Source organism: Alexandromys fortis, unplaced genomic scaffold (genome assembly GCF_014885135.2).
Source record: "Alexandromys fortis isolate MF-2015 unplaced genomic scaffold, M_Fortis_MF-2015_v1.1 scaffold_3, whole genome shotgun sequence".
In the NCBI taxonomy this organism is placed as follows: domain Eukaryota; kingdom Metazoa; phylum Chordata; class Mammalia; order Rodentia; family Cricetidae; genus Alexandromys; species Alexandromys fortis.
The window spans coordinates 18,471,568-18,492,295 of NW_026067909.1; the positions used below are offsets into that span (position 1 = coordinate 18,471,568).

Below are 20,728 nucleotides of genomic sequence, written 5' to 3' on the forward strand. Positions count from 1 at the left end.
AAAGAATTAAAGGAGTGAGAAGATGAAGAAGACAGAAGACAAAGAGGAGTAAATGAAGGAGAGAGGGTATGAAGGGGAAAACAGTATCATTTCAAAAATCATACTACAGTGTTGCAATCTTCATTTTTTGGAAGACCTCAGGGAAAGGTCACCAACTGTCCTTCTTAATAATTTGTTTCCTTGTTTTGTACAAAGAAATCATAGGCTTCCTTGGCTCTGTTTCATGTTCTTTTGTGTCGTCTACTACAATGCCACGTTGCTCTCATGACTTGCGTCCTTATTTCCTGGGTGACACTAAAGGGCCTGCCCAAGAAATAAATAGCAGAATGCCGAGCTCTCAACTGCAGAAAGTTCCCTGATCTCCATCTTGTACCAAAGGCCAACCCACAAGGGCTTCCTCAACATGAAGCTGGTCCTGGTCTTCTTGCTGGCCGCCATCCCCATTTGCTGCTATGCCAGCAGTGAGTTCTGTGGAGGGGTGGGTGGTGGGTCTGTAGAGGGGTGGGCAGTGGGTTCTGTGGAGGGGTAGGCGATGAGTTCTGAGGAGGAGTGGGAGGTGAATTCTGTGCAGTGGTGGGTTACTTTTAGACTACACACTGTTTCTGTTCTAGCAGAAGAAGCCCTAGCTCCTGAGCCACAGAATGTCAACAGTGTTACAAAACATCTGACTAAATAGCCCTGAAACTCAATACCAGTCCAGATAGTCAAAGAGGCATCACAGATGCAGCGCTGGGGCTATGTATGATGTGTCTCCACCACACAGGAGGTCCCAGGGTGATGACAGCTCTCTTGAAATCCATGGCAGGTCTTGATTTTGGATACGAGATACTTTACAGAAAATGGGAAAAATATAAATGACCCTGAACCTAAATGGGTTTCCTAAAAATTGTATTTCTCAAACTGCAGCATGAGACCTAGGAGTAAACAGTTTGTGAGCCACGACACAGAATGTCAAAGCTTGTTCTGACCCCTTCACTGTGGGCCACTTACATCCGAGTCTTGATGGTAGAGAGGAGAGTTCACATTCCCCAAGTCCACTTGAAGTAATGACAGAAGTAAAGGTTTGTCCCTGAAAATGTAGTCAGTACAAACATGTCACAAATGCAATAGACTTTGTATAATTTGCTTTGTCTATGTTGTCAACTTCACTTATGTGAGAGGCTGGTGCAAAATGATAAGAAGGTGGAGTTCTCAGTTAATTTGATGGGAAAATCAGGGTTAACCTTGACCTCTTTCTCTTCCACTGGCTGAACAATGACATTAATTCAAGTACAAGAGTCTTTAGTTTATGATACTTTTGATGCAGATGATAGAGTTAACGGTGACAATGGCTAATATTTATAAACTACTGTAAAATACTTCATGGGGTTCTTAAAATAGCACTGGGATGCATCATGGCTAGAAGAAAGAAAGACACAACAGTTCACTGTGTCCCATCAGAACAAAGCTTCTAATTTCTTGCGTGTCATTAACTGACAAAGGTCAGCGAGGTTTGAAGTCCCTTGTTTGCTTGTTAGCGGCTAGTTTGCAGAACCTAAAGGAATCTTGCAATCGGCCTCCATTTTCTACATGACGTCACTTCAAGTAACAGAATTTCTGTTGAAGTTGCTCTGTGATTCAGATGCTGGAGTTAACAGAGCAAAGTGGATACTATTCTAGCCATGGTACTTATAGGAAGTCGTAACATATTCCGTAATGTTCTCAAAACAGTAAAGAAAAATAATAACAATTCAAAGCTTATATGTGCCTCAAAATTTCAAAATATTGCTTAGTAGTTGAAGACAGCATTCACAGCTGTATAAAACAATGAATAATATATGTCTGGATAGTGGTAGAAATAAATCCTATTCAACATTAGCTTTAATACCAAGGAGTTGTGTGTGTTGAAAAAAGTAAAACTGAAGCACAAAAGATGACTCTGACTCAGAACATAGATTTCACCATTAAACATCAGGTGCTAGCACTATGTTTTGGCAGTGTGTGTGTGCACATGTGTACAGGAGCCTGCAGAAGTGTCAAATACCCCTGGAGCTGTAGTTACAGGTGGGTGGTTTTAAGCTGCCTGACATGGGTCTTGGAATCAAATTCAGAGCTTCCAAAAGAGGAGTACCTTCTCCTAACTGCTGAACCTTCTCCCTGGCTCATTTTTTTTTTAATTTTTGTATAAGTCTAAGGCAGCACAAGTGACCTAATGTACTTTATAACACCAGAGTTATGTTTTAATAAACATTCACTCCAACATTTTAGTTCACCTAAATGCACAGCAGGTAATTTCTATTATAAGAAATGTTTAACACAATAAAGACTTCACCAAATAAATAAACAGTAAAAAAATGTAGCAGGTTTTGACCAAACAATGACCCCAATACTTACCATGTCCAGCACAATGGCCTGCCATCTCCTCAGTGTCCTTCCCAGTGAAGGGTGTGTGAGGGTTTGGTTCTCTGTGCTGTGATGTCAGGGACAGAGTTTGCATTTTCTGAGTGGAATCTTGTAATCTGCAGTTTCTGTCCCAGATTTGGCAGTGCCCACCACCTTTGCTAATCTGTGTCTACTTGTACTCAACAAGATGTTTGTGATGAGAGGTGACCCCTCTTGAGTTCAGACCTCCAGTGATGAATGCCATGTCTTTCCAGGTTCTAATTGCCATGCAATGGATGACGTCGTTGCACAGATTACTAACTCATCTGTGTCTGTGGCTGAGTTTCAGAAAGTGATAAAGTCATACGCACTTCTTCCTTATGACCAAAAGGCTTTGGGTGAAGTGAAACAATGTTATCTAGACCAGTCAGAGGAGACTATGGCCAATTATCGAGTGATGATGGTAATTATACATTTTCCCTTTTTTGTTTTATGTAACTATATATATTTGAATGATATACACACATATACATATATGTACATACTTATGTATTTTATATATTTATATTGGCGTATATTTGTATATATATACATACTTACATATTCACATGCATATATTTCTACTAATGAGGAAGAACAGTTTCCAACGTGTGACTAATAAGGTCCAAGGAAACATTGTCTGTCTACTATTTTTGAACAACATAATTTGATATAGTGGTGACATTTTGTTCAGGAAAGCCATTGAAGATACACCTCATATTCCATATTATTTTGAGGATATTAAAATAATTAAAGAAAAACACAAAAACAAGGAGATGAGCCAGAGATAACTCTCTTATCAATAACCTCCCAATCACACAAACACAGGTACACATATGCAACCATGCACGTTCATGAACAAGCACTCACACACTCACACACACTCACACTCACACACACTTAAACACGTAGGCATGTCATGACACGGAAAAGCTCTCAAATTCTTAAGTCAGAGAAAAATATACTTGACTCTCAAGAAGTCCTGCTTTGGTTCAGTAACCATGGACCTTCCATTTGCACCAGTTCAGAGCGAGTACAGAAGACCCCAGTATAAGAACATCAGGACTAACAGTCTCTTTAAATAATAATTATATTAATAATAATAGTCTCTTTTCAAGCATAAAAATGAAGGTCCAAGAATTCATCTAAAGTGTCCCTGTTCCCATTCAAGCAACCCACAGGTGCCAAATCTTAGAAATCTGCCCAGTTTTAACTAAAACCACAGGAATACACAGGGCCTGAAAGTACTGGTGAGGGCTCTCTAGTCACTTCTAACAAATCTCATTTTTAGAGCACTGAGGAATTTTTAAAGCCACCTTCACTGTTAAGCAAGGTTTCAATTGAGCAAGTGGTACGAGAATAATAGCAGAGCAGGTCAAACTGAGGGTCATCAGATACCTTCAGTCACAGAGGCCTCTAGTTTCCGAGTGGGTATAGAATGAATTCCTAATGAAACATTTGGGCAGGGGGAGGTTGGAAGTTAGAGGCTAAGGTAATCAATGGGAAACTTTAAAAAAAATTTTAAAAAAATCTGGGTTTCTTACTCTTGTTGTTTTCTTAAATGACAGAGCACATGCACCTAATCGGATTTGTCTCTGGAAGCATTCTGGAATATCTAATAGTAATTGAAAATACTGAAAAAATAATTTAAAAAACAAGATTTTTTTCTTTTCAATATTGGGCTCTACAGTCAAAGTTGAAAATTTAAGTCACTTCCTCATTTATTTTTCAGGATGCTATATACGACAGTAAAGACTGTCCACAGACTTCCTAAAAGTTCCACGAGATCTTTAGCTCACAGCATTGAAGAGCTGATACCATAATCGTAACTTTTCTTTCTTGATTTTATCTTTCTGCCTATAAAGTGCAAGACTATTGTTGGAATCTCAAAGGCATTTCTTTCTATTCATTAAATTTATTTGCAAATACCAATACTTTGTGTGATCTTTTAAAACTGGGGGCTTAAGAGACTTGCAACCCTCCATTCTAGGACACACACCCACGGATGACTCCCGCACAACCTTAAACTGAGCCTAAGGAAGGAGTCTCTGTCCTTGGCCATTGAGTCCCAGCTCTGGAGAAGAAAGGAGGGGGTCTCTCCCTGGTCATGCTGAGTCCACTCTCAGGCGAAGAGCTCAGCTACTTTCTCACCACCACCTCTATTCAGCATCCTTGGCATTATCCTGCTGGGGGTCTGAGGCTGGGATGTGCTCCCAGCCCTGCTGCCACCAGTGCTTTGTATCTACAAGAATTAGGAAATAAAGATGGTCCCACATATGCCACTCAATCAATAGAGCTCCGCGTGTAAATAGGTTCAGGGAAAGAAATCATGATCATCTCAAATGAGGAAAAAAGGTTTCAGGAAAAGAGAAACTTCAGAGTCTTTTTGTTTGTTTGATTTTTTTTTTTGCATTTTGTTTAAGATTCTTCCCTTAATGGCAAAATGTCTTTATGAACATAGGAATAAGAGGAAATGACAAACATAATAAATATTTCTTATTTCAAAATGAATAAAATGAAAAAAATAGTATTCAAACATAAGAAAAGTAACCCATTTTTGTTAGGGACCGAGACCAACAGCCAAGCAGGCAATAACAAGAACGGTTTATTAATTCCAACACTAAGTGGCATATTGGCAACCCACAATGAAGATCACAAGCTCCCTTTAAGTAGAGTTTGCAGAAATCCAGGGAGGAGGGATTAATGTAGGGCTGATTGATAGGGGACAGATTAGTCTGGGGACTGATTGGTGGGAGGACTTAGTGGTTAGGGTCCTTTCTGCAGCAAAGTATGGAAAACTATCTTTAGCTTGCAAAAGGCTTGGGGGCATCTGCTCATTCAGCAGAAGGGCTTTGGGGATCTGCTAAGCCAGGAAAAGGTCTTTGGGGTTTCTGCTGAGCTAGCAGAAGACTAGGGGTATCTGCTAGTTGGTTGCCTATAGTTTTTTTTTTTTTTTTTTTTTTTTGACTGCCTGTTTAGCTCTGCTCCATTTTAGTGAACCAAAACTAAGATTTCTACCATGCTTCTAGGAGAGCCTGGCCTGTGACTCTCCCCTGCCACTCTCTCAGTTTCCTTTAATAATAAGGAAGAAGAGAAGTGGGTCTGTTCTCTAGGTGCTTTTCATTGGGGTGCCCGTAGTAACTAAGCATAAGAAACGTTTCCCAAATGTTGAACACTTGGTCCCCAGTTTGTGGAGATGTCTGTGAAGGCTATGGAAGCTTTAGGACAGTAGCTCTCCACCTTCCTAATGCTGCAGCCCTTTATACAGTTCCCCACGTTGTAGTGACCCTGACCTCTAAATCTTAAAACTATTTTCATTGCTACTTCATAGCTGTAATTTTGCTACTGTTATGAGTTATCATGGAAACATCTGGTACGGGGGCAGCTGATGTGAGATCCCAGTGAACGGGGTCACAACCCACAGGTTGAGAACCTCTGCGGTAAAGGTGAGCTCTGCTGGCAGAAGACATCACTCAGAGGATCTGAGGTTTTAAAGCCTGGCCCCAAACCACATTTCCTTTCCTGCTGTGATGGACTCTGTCACTCTGAACTTTAAACCAGAATGAACCTATTCTTTCCTAACTTGCTTCTTGTCAGAGAACTTTATCACAGAAACCGAAAACTAACTGCTAGAGTTGCCTGAATTTTCAGCCAAGATAAAATTTCATCAAAAGAAATACACTACAAATAACATGGGAAGAAATCAACTGTCCCTGTTTGAAGATGATATGATTCAGTAATTAAAACATTTCCTACCAGAAAACTCTTGGATCAGAGACACTCTACTAGAGAATCACTAGAATGTGAAACAGAATGTGCAAGACCCGGCAGCATTTCTATACACCCCTAAGGAACACATGGAGAGGGAATTTAGAATACAATGCCATTCAAAATAAACGCCTGTAGATGTGCCTGCCCTACATGCATTGCTATTAACGTGATAAAATATCCTGACAAAGACAGTCCAAGGGGGAAAAGGTTTATTTTAACACAGTTGCAAGTTACAACTCTTCATTGTGGTGTAGTTAGAGTTACAGAACTTGCAGTAGTTAGATGCATCACACCATGCTCAAGAGCAGGAAGTCCCAAATGCACGCATGCTCACTGCTTCTCTGGTTGTGCTCAGGCTGATTTCTCACTCATACAGTTCAAGGTTCTCTGCCTAGGAAAGGGTGCTGCCTATAGTGTCTGGGACTTCCCGCATCTGTTACCCTAATTAAGACAACTTCCCTTAGACATCCACACAGGACACTCAACATAGACAATACCTCACTGAGACTATGCTCCAGGTGAGCGTAGACTGTGTCAGTGTGACAATCCCCTAATCAAAGAGGTGTAAGCCTCCCACAATGAAACCTTTAAAACTATGAGGAAAGAAAATGAGTAAGACATTAAAAGTTAGGAAAAACACCTATCCTCATAAATCAACAAGATAAATGTTGTTAAATATCCATATTATTGGAAAAGGCTCCAGATTCATTGAAATTCCTATCAAGATTCCAAAAAGTAATCTTTAAGGAAATAAGAAAAATGTCCCAAATTTAAATGGAAACACAAAAGCTCCCGATTATGCTAAACAATCCATAGCAAAGAGAACAATGCTAAAGGTGTCACATTATCTTATTTCTAATTGAACTCCTGGGCTATGGTATTACAACCTTCATGGTAATGGTATGCAAAGGGATGGCAATGGTTAATGGAATATATTAGAAGAGTCAAAAATAAAACATTCATAGACAGCCTCAGTGATTTGGGATTCCCCTCTGTGTTCTGTGATTACCATTAATGAATAAAGACACTGTCTTGGCCTATTGATAGGGCAGAACTTAGGTAGGCAGGAAAAACTGGACTGAATGCTGGGAGAAGGAAGGCAGATAGGGAGACACTATGGAGCCACGCTAGAGTCAGACATGCCCAAACTTTGCCAGTAAGCTATTGCCACATGCCAATACACAGGCTAATAGAAATTGGTTAAATTAAGATGTAAGAGTTATCCAACAAGAGGTTAGTGCTAATGGGCCAAACTGTGTTTTTTTAAAATATTTATTTATTTATTATGTATACAATATTCTGTCTGTGTGTATGCCTGTAGGCCAGAAGAGGGCACCAGACCTCATTACAGATGGTTGTGAGCCACCATGTGGTTGCTGGGAATTGAACTCAGGACCTTTGGAAGAGCAGGCAATGCTCTTAACCTCTGAGCCATCTCTCCATCCCCCAAACTGTGTTTTAATTAACACAGTTTCTATGTGATGATTTCGGGTCTAAACTAGCAGGGTTTCCGGGACTCTCTCCCTTTCAACAAATTGGTGCCAACGTGGCTATCTAAATCCACTTAAAACTTTAAAAAGCTTGGAAAGGAACTCTAGACACAGAAAAACAAAGTTTAATCTCACTTTTTTTCTCGGATGGCATCATGTTGCAGCTCCTCTAAGGGAGGTTTTCCTGATTCACTGGAAGCAGAAAAATAGCCACGACTTTTTAAAAAGGCAGTTTCCTGGGCCATGCTGTCAGTGCAAATCCGGCTTTGGAGTATTTAAATGGCATTTGTGGGCCCAGGTGTTTGTGTGCCCACTTGGGGTCAGGAGTAAAGTAGCTGAGACCAGCTCAGGGTCCTCACAGGGGCAGGCGGCGGGATCAGGTCTACAAGGCATGCACAAGAAGGAGAGCATGGCAGATTCTTGCTGCCATACACAGAGAGATTTTCATTTTGCTTTTACTCAGTAAAGAAATGGTTTTTATGCTGCATGGTGCTACCCAGAGTTTAGGTGGTAGAATGGCTCCCACCTGGAAGTCGTAAAGCTGGAGGTGAATTACCTCCGCCATATTTAAAGCCCAAGAGAGGCAGAGCCAGCACCCAGGGCCAATGAGATCAAGCTGTTTAGCATTTTAAGGAATGCTTTAGGTCAGAAAATATTTACAGATATGAAATAAAGACAAATCAAAAGTTAAAAAAGACCTCTAAATTGGTGATAGTGTTGGATGAATGTACATAGGCTTGGGAGAGGGAAGAAAAAGACTATGAAGAATTATAAAGGAAATAATCATTTTTTAAAAAATAAAGTCTTTAAGGAGACAGAGTACAGACAGTGATAAATTTAAAGGAGTAAATAAAGCCACTTAAAGGTGGAAAGTTCACAGAGAGTCTGGATTATGTATATTATTATGTCTTTTTAAATTTTTTAAAATTTATTTATTTATTTACTAAAAATTTCCACACCCTCCCCTCATCCCATTTCCTTTTCCTTCTCCCTCTCCCCCTCCTCTCCAGTCCTAAGAAGAGTCAGGGTACCGTGCCCTGTGAGAAGTCCACGCCCTTCCACCCTCATCCGGGTCTAGGAATGCGTGCATCCAAAAAGATTAGGCTCCCAGAAAAGCCAGTACATGCAGTAGAATCAAAACCCAGTGGCATTATCATTGGCTTCCCAGTCAGCCCTCATTGTCAGCCACATTCAGAGAGTCTGGTCTGATCACATGCTTGTTCAGTCCCAGTCCAGCTGGCCTTGCTAAGCTTCCATTAGATCAGTCACACTGTCTCGGTGGGTGGACACACTCCTCGCGGTCCTGACTTCCTTGCTTATGTTCTCCCTCCTTCTGTTCTTCATCTCGACTTTGGGAGCTCACTCCAGTGCTCCAATGTGGGTCTCTGTCTCTATCTCTATCCATTGCCAGATGAAGGTCCGATGGTGATATGCAAGATATTCATCAGTGTGGCTATGGGAGAAGGCCAGTTCAGACACCCTCTCCTCTGCTGCCCAAGGACCTAGCTGGGGACATCCCTTTGGACACCTGGGAACCCCTCCAGAACCAAGTCTCTTGCCAAACCTAAAATGGTTCCCTTAATTAAGATATCTTCTTCCCTGCTTCCATATCCACCCTTCCTCCATCTCAACCATCCCATTACCCCAAGCTCTCCCCAATCTTCCCCTTCTCCTTTCTCTCTCCCCATCTCCCCTTCCCCCAGCTCCACCCCCACCCTTGTGCTCCAAATTTTGTCGGCGATTTTGTCTACTTCCGATATCCAGGGGGATAAATATATGTTTTTCTTTGGGTTCACCTTCTTATTTAGCTTCTCTAGGATCATGAACTATAGGCCAATGTCCTTTGTTCATGGTTAGAATCCACTAATGAGTGAGTACATACCATATTCATCTTTATGTGTCTGGGTTACCTTACTCAGGATAGTGTTTTCTCTTTCCATCCATTTGCATGCAAAATTCAGGATGTCATTGTATTTTACCACTGAGTAGAACTCTAATGTATATATGTGCCACACCTTCCTTATCCATTCTTGTATCGAGGGGCACCTAAGTTGTTTTCATGTTCTGGCTATTACAAATAGTGCTGCTATGAACATAGTTGAACAAATGCTTTTGTAGTATGATTGGGCAGCTCTTGGGTATATTCCCAAGAGTGGAATTGCTGGATCCTGAGGTGGATTGGCTCCCAGTTTTCTGAGAAACCACCACACTAATTTCCAAAGTGGTTGCACAAGTTTGCATTCCCACCAGCAATGGATGAGTGTGCCTCTTACTCCACAACCTCTCCAGCAAAGGCTATCATTGGTGTTTTTGATTTTAGCCCTTCTGACAGGTGTAAGATAGTATCTCAAAGTTTTTGATTTGCATTTCCCTGATTGCTAAGCAAGTTGAACATGACCTTAAGTATCTTTTGGCCATTTGAATTTCTTCTTTTGAGAATTCTCTGTTCAGTTCAGTACCCCATTTTTTGATTGGGTTCTTCAGAATTTTAATGTCTAGTTTCTTGAGTTCTTTATATATTTTGGAGATCAGGCCTTTGTCTGATGAGGGGTTGGTAAAGAACTTTTCCCATTCAATAGGTTGCCTTTTGTCTTAATGACGTGCCCTTTGCTTTACAGAAGCTTCTCAGTTTCAGGAGGTCCCATTTATTCATTGTTGCTCTTAATGTCTGTGTTACTACGGTTATGTGTAGGAAATGGTGTCCTGTGCTTTTGTGTTGCAGACTACTTCCCACTTTCTCTTCTATCAGGTTCAGTGTAGTCAGATTTATATTGCGGTCTTTAATCCATTTAAACTTGAGTTTTGTGCATGGTGATAGATATGGATCTATTTTCATTCTTCTCCAGCAACTGTAGTCGCAGGGGCAGCGACAGCAAGAGCAGCAACAATTGCAGCTGTTATCCCAAAGTCTCACCCACTGTCAATAAAGGTTGATCTCCTGATGTTATTGAGACACTAGCACAGGCAGAGAAATCACAGCAGGCACTCAACCGATCAAACCTCCATCAGAACCATTCCAGCAATTACTCAACTTGCAGATCATGGAAGAACAATTAAGAATATTGCCCTCCAAAGTGCCATTCCACAATACAGAGAAAAATGGGCCAAGAATGCAAGCAGAAGATCGAATAGTCATATTGCCATTGTGTCCGGCAGTATAATTTATCTTTAGAGAGGTTTACTCATGCCTGGGAAAGGTGGAATTATTCATTGTTGGCCTATGGCCATACCACCACATGTCTTTTCTACCTTTTACCAAATCAGGCTCTTGAGTGATACATTCTCCCCACAATACTGTGGGGTGGATATTAAAATCTCTATCAAATCCTTTTTCAGGATGGGATGCAGTATATTTCTAATCCTATCACCCTACTATGAATATGATTATTAGTAAAGTCTACAATAGAAGCATTATGCAATAATAAACATCCATGATGAAAGGCAGACTCCTTCACCAATGACAAGATAGCAAAAAGTGAGGGAAAGAGAGGGCTATTTTTACTAACTGGAATTAAAAGTGGGGGGTTTCTCAGCAGACTCTCCATCATCTGTGATTCTGTTGTTGTCACCTGAAGCAGAAGGAGCGTCGTGTATTTCATACTGGGTCACCGGCTGTACACACTGCTCTGGTACCCAAATTAAACTCCTGGAGGAAAAACACATACAGTCCCCCCTCACCTATACCAACAAGGGGATATTTTCTTTCCATCTTCCAGTTTGCAGATCTTTCCAATGAACCCATCCAAGGCTCTGAGCCCTAACTTGTGTATGGCGCTTCATAGGTGAGCACTCTTCAGCATCCACAATCCAAAAATTAAAAAAAAAAAAGAATGGTGGATAACAGAGTTGCTGGGGAGAATATGTACTCGCCCCTTTTTATTTTTTGAAAATATTACTTGAGGGTCTTATTGGCTCTTTCCACAATTTCTTGACCCATTGGGTTATATGGGATGCCTGTTTTATGGGAAATTTCATAGAGTGAACAAAAAAAATAAAAAAAATTTTGCTAATATATGCTGGGCCATTATCTGTCTTAATAACCTCAGGTTTGCCCATATAGGCAAAAGCAGATAGACAGTGTGCAATGGCATCTTTTCCTCGTTCTCTCAAATGCAAGTATGTGCTGTTTCATTCTGGGCTGAATAACCATATGACCTTTTCACACACTTTTCCATGATTCTGTTTTTTTTTCATTCTTTGTGTATTGTGGATATTAATCCTCTGTTACATGTAAGGAGTCAAAGCTGCTTTCATCTCACTCCAGCCAGAACAGCTAAGATCAATAAAACAACTGACAACAAATGCTGGCAATGCTGTGTGGGAAAGAAGAACCCTCATTCATTGGTGGGAATGAACATTTGTGCAGGCACTCTGGAAACCAATACAGAGAACCCTAAAAAACTCTATGACCCAGCTATACCACTCTTGGACACATGCCCAAAGGACTCACACACTACTCCACAGATGTTTGCTCAGCAATGTTCACAATTGCTCTGCTCACAGTAGCCAGGAAATGTCCTGCAATAGATGAATGGATAATGAAAATGTGGTACACGTACACAATGGAATGTTATTCAACTAACTAAAAGTGAAAGCATGAATTTTGCAGGTAATGACTGAACCTCAAAAGATGACATTGAGTAAAGTAACCCAGACCCAGAAAGACAAATGCTGCCAGTTCATTCTCATTTTTGGTACCTATATTCAAATCTTCATATACAAAGCTATCATCCCTTATCAAAGAAGCCTCTCTTCCAGCAGGTGGAGAGCATTCCTGAAAATCACAGCTGGACACAATGCAGAGATAAACTATCATGAAGGCCAAGACCCAACAGACACATCTACATTTCTCCTGAGTCTATGGCTCAGAAACATTTTGAAAGAGGGAGCAGAAAGTTTGGAAGAGTTGGAACCAAAGGGAATGTGCTGTGAAACAGACTCTCCTAGAATAGCCGCATAAACCAGATAAGAACAATGGCAATAACAATGGACAAATTAACATGGAAGGGAGAAGATTCTATGAGGTTCCCCCATCTAGACAGGAAACCATAGGCAACCAGTGCCTGCTGGGAAGGAAGGAGAATTAATTACCTTTTCCAGGGATGAGCCCCAATACAAAGTTGTCAGCCCTGAAACCATACACAGAAACAAAAAGAACAGACGTGCTCAGGAAAGTAAAAGTTAGTAGTGGCTTAGATGTCACCTGGATTTAGTTGGGTCTGATTGCTGCATCTAGTAAACTTTAAAACTTTAATGGCATTTGCTTTCTAATCAGATGTAAAATTAAATATAAGTGATATAATTAGATAATTTATTACAAAACAACAAATTCTGCTTCCTGAAAGTCAACTACACCGTCATTTATTAAGTATTTAATGTATTCTATTTCTGTAAGAAGTAACAGGGAGCTTCATGGAGCTTCAAGGAACATGAAGAAGAAGAAAGTGGCAAGGGATGAAGGTCTTGGAATTATCAAAAAAAAAAGTGCTGAGGGAGAGTCACTGTGCCTGGGAGATCAAAAAGCTCAAGGTAAGGGCCAGGAAAGCACATCAAATATGGACTTAAGGAAATGGAGATGATTTTAATATTTCTATTCATAATGACTTAGATGCAGCAAGGAGAAGGGAACTGACAAGAAGCAAAAGGCTCAAGCAGAAAACTGTGGGTCTTGCACATGGGTCAGCACCGGGTCCACATGGCACACACTAGAGTCAAGGACATAGTGTTCCTCTCTATCATGCAGGACCATCTCTGGGCATCAGGCTATGGAGGTAAATCCGGAGCCAGGACAGTGGGTTTCTGCATTCTCTCTGCCTGCTAATCACTGGGGATTCATCATAAATGCACATCTCAATTTTGGAAAAATAATTGGGAACAGCTGACATTTACATTGCACCCATGCCTTGTCAGTCATCATCCCAAGGATGTTGCACATGTAGCTCATTTATGTCCCACAACTCTGTGCTTTTTGTCTTTTAAAAGAGCAGAGAGCCTCAAGTCCACAAAGATATTGTGACTGAGTTCTCCTCACACGTGTACCTTCTTTTTGGAAACAGTGAGGGGAAAGGGCTGCAAATTTCTCAAAGACCAGAAGCAGGCTCCACCCAGCAGAGTCCTTATCCACCTTCCAGGTGCCCTGGGAATGACAGAATACACTTCCTGTAGTGAGAGGTCTCTGGCCTCCTGGAGCTATCTCCACGTTTTCTCTGAACATATGTTTATCTCCCTCATTTCTTGAGTATCTCCAAATTCAAACTGTCTGTTGTCTCCTCAAAGTCCCCGCTGTAGTCTGGTGGAAAGGCTCACACATGAAATCCAGCATATGGGAGACTGAAACAGAAGGATTATACAAGTTTACATAAACTTCAGCCTTGTAGTATAGGTTGGACACCTGCCTGGGCTACTGAATGAATCCCGATCTCAAAACAAACAAACAAACAAATGGGAAACTATAGGCAATCTCTGATCCCGAGACAGCAGAAATATTTTCTCTCTATTCTAACTCCCAGAGCTGTCTATCCTTTTCTATCTTTCTGTCATATTAGTTGTATATTCTACTGAATGTCTCTTAAAATGAGAAAAGATGGTTTTTTAAAAAAATAAGAAAATTTTAAAAATACACACGACATTACATTAAGAGTAAGATTTTTGAAAGATCCATAGTTGTGCGAGTAGGAAAGGGATCAAAGCAGGTAATAGGGTAGATAAACTGATGATATATTGGATATATTTATGAAATTGTCAAAAATTAAACTTTTAAATTAAAAAGAATTTATTAAGGTATTAAGGTGTATTTTCAAAATCAAGTCAGCACACAACACTAAAACACCGTGTGAAGATGGTTCTTTCTCAGTGAATTCACCTTTGAGGCGGAGGCCCTCACTTCTGCCCCAGTCAGTTCTGATAGGAGATGGTAATGGACCACACTTAGAGAAATCACAGCAGCCCTTTTCACTCTTCTCAGCCCCCCAGACCCACATGCAGACATATCAAGGGAAAAGCCAGCCACCTGCAGGAGCACCTCATCGGTGGTGGGCGGGGTGAAGTATGTGTGTGATGAGTATGGGTTTCTCTGTTAGAGACGGACATGAGGAACCTGGTGTTCCTCCTGTGCTGTGCAGAAGGGCCAGACTGGGGATGGTGGCTCCCAGGAAAGCCAAGGGCCGAGTGCTTTCCTGTGGAAAGGTTGAGGAATGATTGATAATGCAGGGAAGTGGAGCACGTAGGGAGTCCAAATATAAGCAGCAAAGCCAAAGCAAGAAATCAGCTAGCAAAGAAAATGTATCAGTGTCTTGAATAACAGACATCTAACTTGGCAAAAGGATGTGTACAAGTCCAAGGGCCTCTCCTAAACTCTCTGTCCTGTGAAAGTATACTCCTCCCCATTTCTGAATTTCAAAAGACCCTAAAGGGAAAGAACTCTAAACCTGTGCCTGAATTGATCTAGGGGAGGGAGAATACAGTTCTGCAGAATGACAGGAGAGATGGGAATGTATTTTCTTCTGTTCCTAAATGCCACATGGCAGAGACATCCCTATAACCTTTAATTACAAACACTTAAAGATTATTTATTTTGCTTGTGGGATTTTTTAGTAATAAAGTTTATTGTTCTAAACGAAAATTAAATTTATAAAAAAACCTTTAAACAACAAAATCTCACTTTTGTATAGGTTTTATTTCTATTAATACAAAGTTGCTTTCTGTTTTTTCTCACATTGCATTAAGTGTGACAAGAATTTTCAGTTGCCCAAAACTGTTAATATGACTATTTCTTAAATCATCTATTTGGTGATGGATGCATGAATGTCATTCTTTCATATCACATACTTTATTCTCCGTGAGAACACGAGTTTCTCCAGAACACTACCCTGAGATTTCTAGTTGCACCAGGATTTGCTCGAGAGAGTGCCCCATAACACTTGGCCCAGGATACGGGATATTCTGTGGCCATAACACTCTGAGTGTACCCAATTGTGGCAGGACATGGGGACACTGAGGAGTGCTAGAGTTCTCTCATTTCAGATCTTATTTTGAAGACTGGAGATCATCATGTATAGGCTGAGGGTCTGCAGGACTTCTGTTCTGCCCCATTTGGCACCCTGAATTTCTAATATGCCTTATTGTCATTTGATTCCTCATGGAGAAAAGTACCACGTGAGTCAGGAAAATTAGAAAGTCTCCTTACCCGGGACACCTGCACATCATGTGGGGTGCTTCTAAAAAAAAGGAAAAACCTCTAAAGAGACTCCAGTTGATGACAAGCTGGGTTCATTAAGGTCTGAGGCATCACGTAGATCATCATGAAGTCTTGGGCAAGAACACAATGCTATGTTTTGATCTGAGAGTCCTTATCTGACTTTGGACTAAAGGACTCTGGCTGTGAACCAGGAGATGAAAGCACACACCTAGGTAAACATATGGCTCCTTTCTGTGCCCTCCTAAATGAACTTTGTTCTTGGCATCTTCTTCTCCCTTTTAATGACAGAAAGAAAGATGTCACAAATAATCCTGACATTAAATAGTGCACTCATTATGTGTAATTAAGAATTGTCTTGAGCCAGAGAAACAGCTCAGCATGTACTGTGCAAATGAAAACTACTTTGGGGTTCCATCTCACCTTGGTCAGATGACTGTCATAAAGACATGAAATGAAAAGAATTCTAGCCAGGATGCGGGGAAAGATTAACCTTTATTCATTGTTAGTGGGAAGACAAACTGTTCGAACCATTATGAAGGTCCATGTGAAGGTTTCCTCACAAACACTATGAATGTCAGTGTGAAGGCTTCCTCACAGACACTATGAAAGTCAGTGTGAAGGCTTCCTCCCTAACTGTAAATAAAACTACCATATGACCCAGCTATCCTTCTCTTGGCCATGTAGACTATCTACTCCATTGCCCACTCATTGCTGTTCTGTTCACAATAACTAGAAAATGGAAATAGCCCAGATGTATAGAAACTAATGACTGGATCATGAGAGTGTGGCACATATGCACGATGACATTTTATTTGGTGCAAAGAAAAATAAAATTTTGAAATTTGCAGGTAAATAATTGGAACTAAAAAAAATCATACTTAGTGAGGAAACACAGACCCAGAAAGAATCTCATATGCTCTTTTATTTGCAGACATTTCCTTTACATCCTTCCATATGTGCAATTAATCGTGAGTGCCTGTAGACATCAGGTTATTAGAAACAGCCCATTGTGAGGGATAAAATGATCCTGACTCTCTGTCAGCACATGGCTGGATAATAAAAATATGGTGTCCATACATATGATATTTTTTTCAGACAAGAAGTAAAATGAAGTATGCTGTTTTCTTGCAATTAGGTGATCTTGTTAGTTAAAAAAAATACTAAAAAGACAAAAGTGCCATAATTTCTCCTCTTTGTACACCCTAGATTTTATATAGATAAATAAAACCACAGGCCAGCATTAGCAGGGAGGAGAAAGGGACAATCAGGACAGGATGGACAGTGAGAATAATCAAAGCATATGATAAATTGAAAAGATGTTCTTCATGATGCCCGGAACTAGGTATAATAAATATATGTCAAATAAAAACTAATAATAAATGTTCAACAAAGAATGATGGAATTTTTATATAGTACCTGTTAATGGCAAGCACTCTTAATGCAAGCATTAAGCACTCCTTAATATTTATAAGCATGCAGCCTTTCATACAGAAAAGAATAAAATCTATCCCACTATCCAGGGCACATGAAAGAATAAAAGGAGATGCAAAATGAATGGCATTCCCAAGGAAAAACATGATCATGAAGTTCCCTGAGTAAAACTGGAAACAACACAACTAGCCTCTGTGGTGGGTGTATCACTGCACCCAAGCTACACAGCACGGGCCAAGAAGAGTTTTAAATAAACATCTTCATATCATAAATGGTAATTGGCATTACCAGGGTACAAAGCCAAGTCTCTGGATCAAGAATTCACATTCAATTCTTTCTTCCTCCTTGCCTTCACCCTCAGAGATATTGACTTTATAGCACAGATAGAATGTATGGACTTGGCTGCACTACCACTCCATGTGACATCTTTGTAGATGCCCCAGTTTTCTACATGAGGTTTTTTCTATGCAGAATCCCCTCTTCCTTCCCTGCTCTAGTCATTCTGAGCAGAAACATCTTATTCCCTCTCTCAGTCACATCAAAAAAAGGCCATGTCTGCATTTTCTCTTGTCTCTGCATTTCTAGTGACACATCCTTCATGTGAATCTACAAGGCTCTCTGAAGACCTCTGCTCAACATCTTCAGGACCTGATAACTTTAGAATGTGATCCATAGGTCCTTGTCTCTACATTATAGTCATAAAAAGATGCTTAGTAAGTAAGTGTATGATTGATTGTGAGTCTATAATCTAACTTTAACAAAGGTTCCACTGAACGTAAGACAAGTTCATCACCATCCTCATTTGGAATTGAAGTTAGGAGAAATAGAAACATTTAGGAGAGGCAGATATCAGTCATAGCTCTAAAATTAAATTCCTGCATTCATCCCTAGATTGTGACACCGTGAGGTTTTCTTACCAGGATGAAAGTTTAGGGTCTACTGGTCAAGTATGTATAGAAAATGAAAGTTCACTGAGCCCAGGTAACTCAATGTTCATCTTCCCCAGAAGGGTACTCAACTTCTTATCCAACCAGACACACTATGTTCTGGGCGATAAGCTGGATTTGTAATCAGAGGGTACAGTCACCAAGAGACACCAAGTGACTCATCCTCTTTGATCCCCTCCTCCAAATCCTGAACTACACACAATTTCACATTGCTTGATAAGTGTGGTCTAATATTAAACTCTTTTAAACATGAGATAGTTGATATACTTCATCAGGTCTCTACATCAGCATTGCCATTTTGTTAGTAACTTCTGATTCCCCAAAGCCAGCATATTCCTACTGCTGTGGTCACCCACATTTGTGACTCTGCATTCTGAGAGCTACTTGGGGAGCTATGTGGAGAAGCTGTATGAGTGTTTCCTTTCCTGAAACAGGGAATCTCATCTGGGGACCGTTTTGTGTTCTCCATCTTTCAAAAAGGGCACTGAGTGTGAATGCAAGCATTTTAATGATTCAGCATGTGAAGACACATGACTTGTGTCTTCAGAAAAGAGGAATCTGAGAATGTGTTCCAATTTATAAAACGAATCATTGAAGTTTAAGATTTATTGCCATCATTGTTTTATGGTTATTAAGGCTTTCTCCTACTTTCCTTTTCTCCCCTTCCCCATTCCTTCCTCCTCTTCTTTTTTCTTTCATTTTCTCTTCAACTATCAAGTTCAGGCAGCTGCATGATCTGGTCAAACCTGTCTTGGTACAGACAGCTCAAAGAAATCACCTAGCATACTACACAAAGGGAGTTCACTCACCTGGGATAGCTTTTTCAGGATGTTTACATTTAAGAGTGAATGTATTAATATCTTACATTTATAGGAATCACTTTTAATTTTTAATTTTTCTCAAGTATTCTTATAATCAAATATTATACATTGAGTACATTCACCATAGTAGAAATCTAGTATCATTCTTCTACATGTAGACAGACATCCAGGTTTTCCCAGCATCATTTGTTGAAGATTCTATATTTTTCCCAATTAGTAGTTTGGCATCTTGGTCAATGTACATTTATCTATAATAATTAAGGAAGAGGTCATAAATTTGAGAGGGATGGGAGAGCACAGGAAAAGTTGGAGGCATGAGAGGGAGGGATGGGAATGGTGTAAATTTGGTATCTATCCAATTCTCAAAATATTAAATTAGAAAAAAAGATAAAATTTCAAAAAAAATTAGGTTGCTAAAGTTACATAGGCTTGTGTCTGGGTATTTCTGTTCCACTGATCTACAGCAGAGATTTTCAATCTGTGGTTCATGACCGTCCCTTTCACAGTGGCCACATATTAGATATTCTGCACATCAGATCTTTATATTACAAACAGTAACTGCAGCAAAATTATAGCTATGAAGTAGCAAAAAATAATTTTTTGGCTGGGGGTCCTCACAGAATGAGAAACTGTATTAAAGGGCTGCAGCATTAATAAGGTTGAGCACCACTGATCTCCATTGTTTTGGGCTAATATGAAGTTTTTATTACTATGTCTCTGTAGTATGTTTCAAGTCAGGTATTGTAGTAATTCCAGCTTCTTCTTCTTCTTCTTCTTCTTCTTCTTCTTCTTCTTCTTCTTCTTCTTCTTCTTCTTCTTCTTCTTCTTCTTCTTCTTCTTCTTAACTATTGCTTATTTTAGCTATTCAAGGATTTTTCTGATTCCAATTCAATTGTAAGACTGTTGGATATTTTTCTATTTGTGTGGAAATTTTCTTCAGACTTCTGAGTGAAATTTCATTAAGTCTGTATTTGTTTTTTGTAAGATGGACATTTTTACAGCATTGAATCTTCTAATCCATGAACATTGGTGGTCTAGCTTGTTCTTCAATTTTACTTTTTAGAGTCTTAAAGTTTCCATTAAAGAGGTCTTTCACATCATTGGTTAAGCTTATTCCAAGGTAGAATTTTAAATCACTGAATTGTATACTTTAATGGGTAAATTCTTGGCTGTAGCTCTTCAAGCTAGAAGATTCCAATTACTGAAATGATTCATTAAAACATAGTTTTCTTAAATAATCCAAGGGGTTTTTTAACTTGAAAGTGAAATATCAGAGAAAAAGTGAGCCTGAAATGATCATTATTAGGCGATGAGGAATGACCTCACACAGGCAAAGGACACTTGAATCATGAAAATGGAGAGGAAGCTAACTCTTCTTCTAGTTTTAACTCTGCTAGGGATTGTTCATTTCTTGATGGTAGACAATCGCATGAAAATGTGTTTGATAGAGAAAGTGTAAAATCCAGTTTGAAGCTGCATAGCTTCAGCATGGTTGCTGTAACTGTATGGGAATGTGTTGAAATGCGTAGACTTTGGGCCTGGTTAATTTCCCTGAATGGTATTTTCTATTTGCAAGTTCTTTCAATGTTTTAGGACATATACTGTGGGTGGGATAATTTCCCTAATTTGTTTCTTCATATATTATAATGATAGGAATGTTACTGGCTTTTA

At 39.8% G+C, this 20,728-nt stretch overlaps 1 protein-coding gene across 1 annotated transcript; it reads left to right on the forward strand.

Annotated features, from left to right (window-relative positions):
* Positions 1-344: 344 nt before the first annotated feature.
* Positions 345-13,826, forward strand: LOC126498138 (secretoglobin family 2A member 2-like). Its single transcript, XM_050136485.1, has 3 exons — positions 345-461; positions 2,637-2,824; positions 13,644-13,826. The coding sequence occupies exons 1-3, from the start codon at positions 404-406 to the stop codon at positions 13,824-13,826; spliced, it is 429 nt and encodes a 142-aa protein (XP_049992442.1). The 5' UTR covers positions 345-403.
* The last annotated feature ends 6,902 nt before the right edge of the window (positions 13,827-20,728 follow it).

Excerpts from the sequence above, each read along its gene's own strand:
- LOC126498138 (XM_050136485.1), top strand. The coding sequence starts at position 404 with ATGAAGCTGGTCCTGGTCTTCTTGCTGGCCGCCATCCCCATTTGCTGC. Across the intron at positions 462-2,636 it reads CATTTGCTGCTATGCCAGCA|GTTCTAATTGCCATGCAATG; the intron begins GTGAGTTCTGTG and ends ATGTCTTTCCAG. Across the intron at positions 2,825-13,643 it reads CCAATTATCGAGTGATGATG|AGCAGAGAGCCTCAAGTCCA; the intron begins GTAATTATACAT and ends GTCTTTTAAAAG.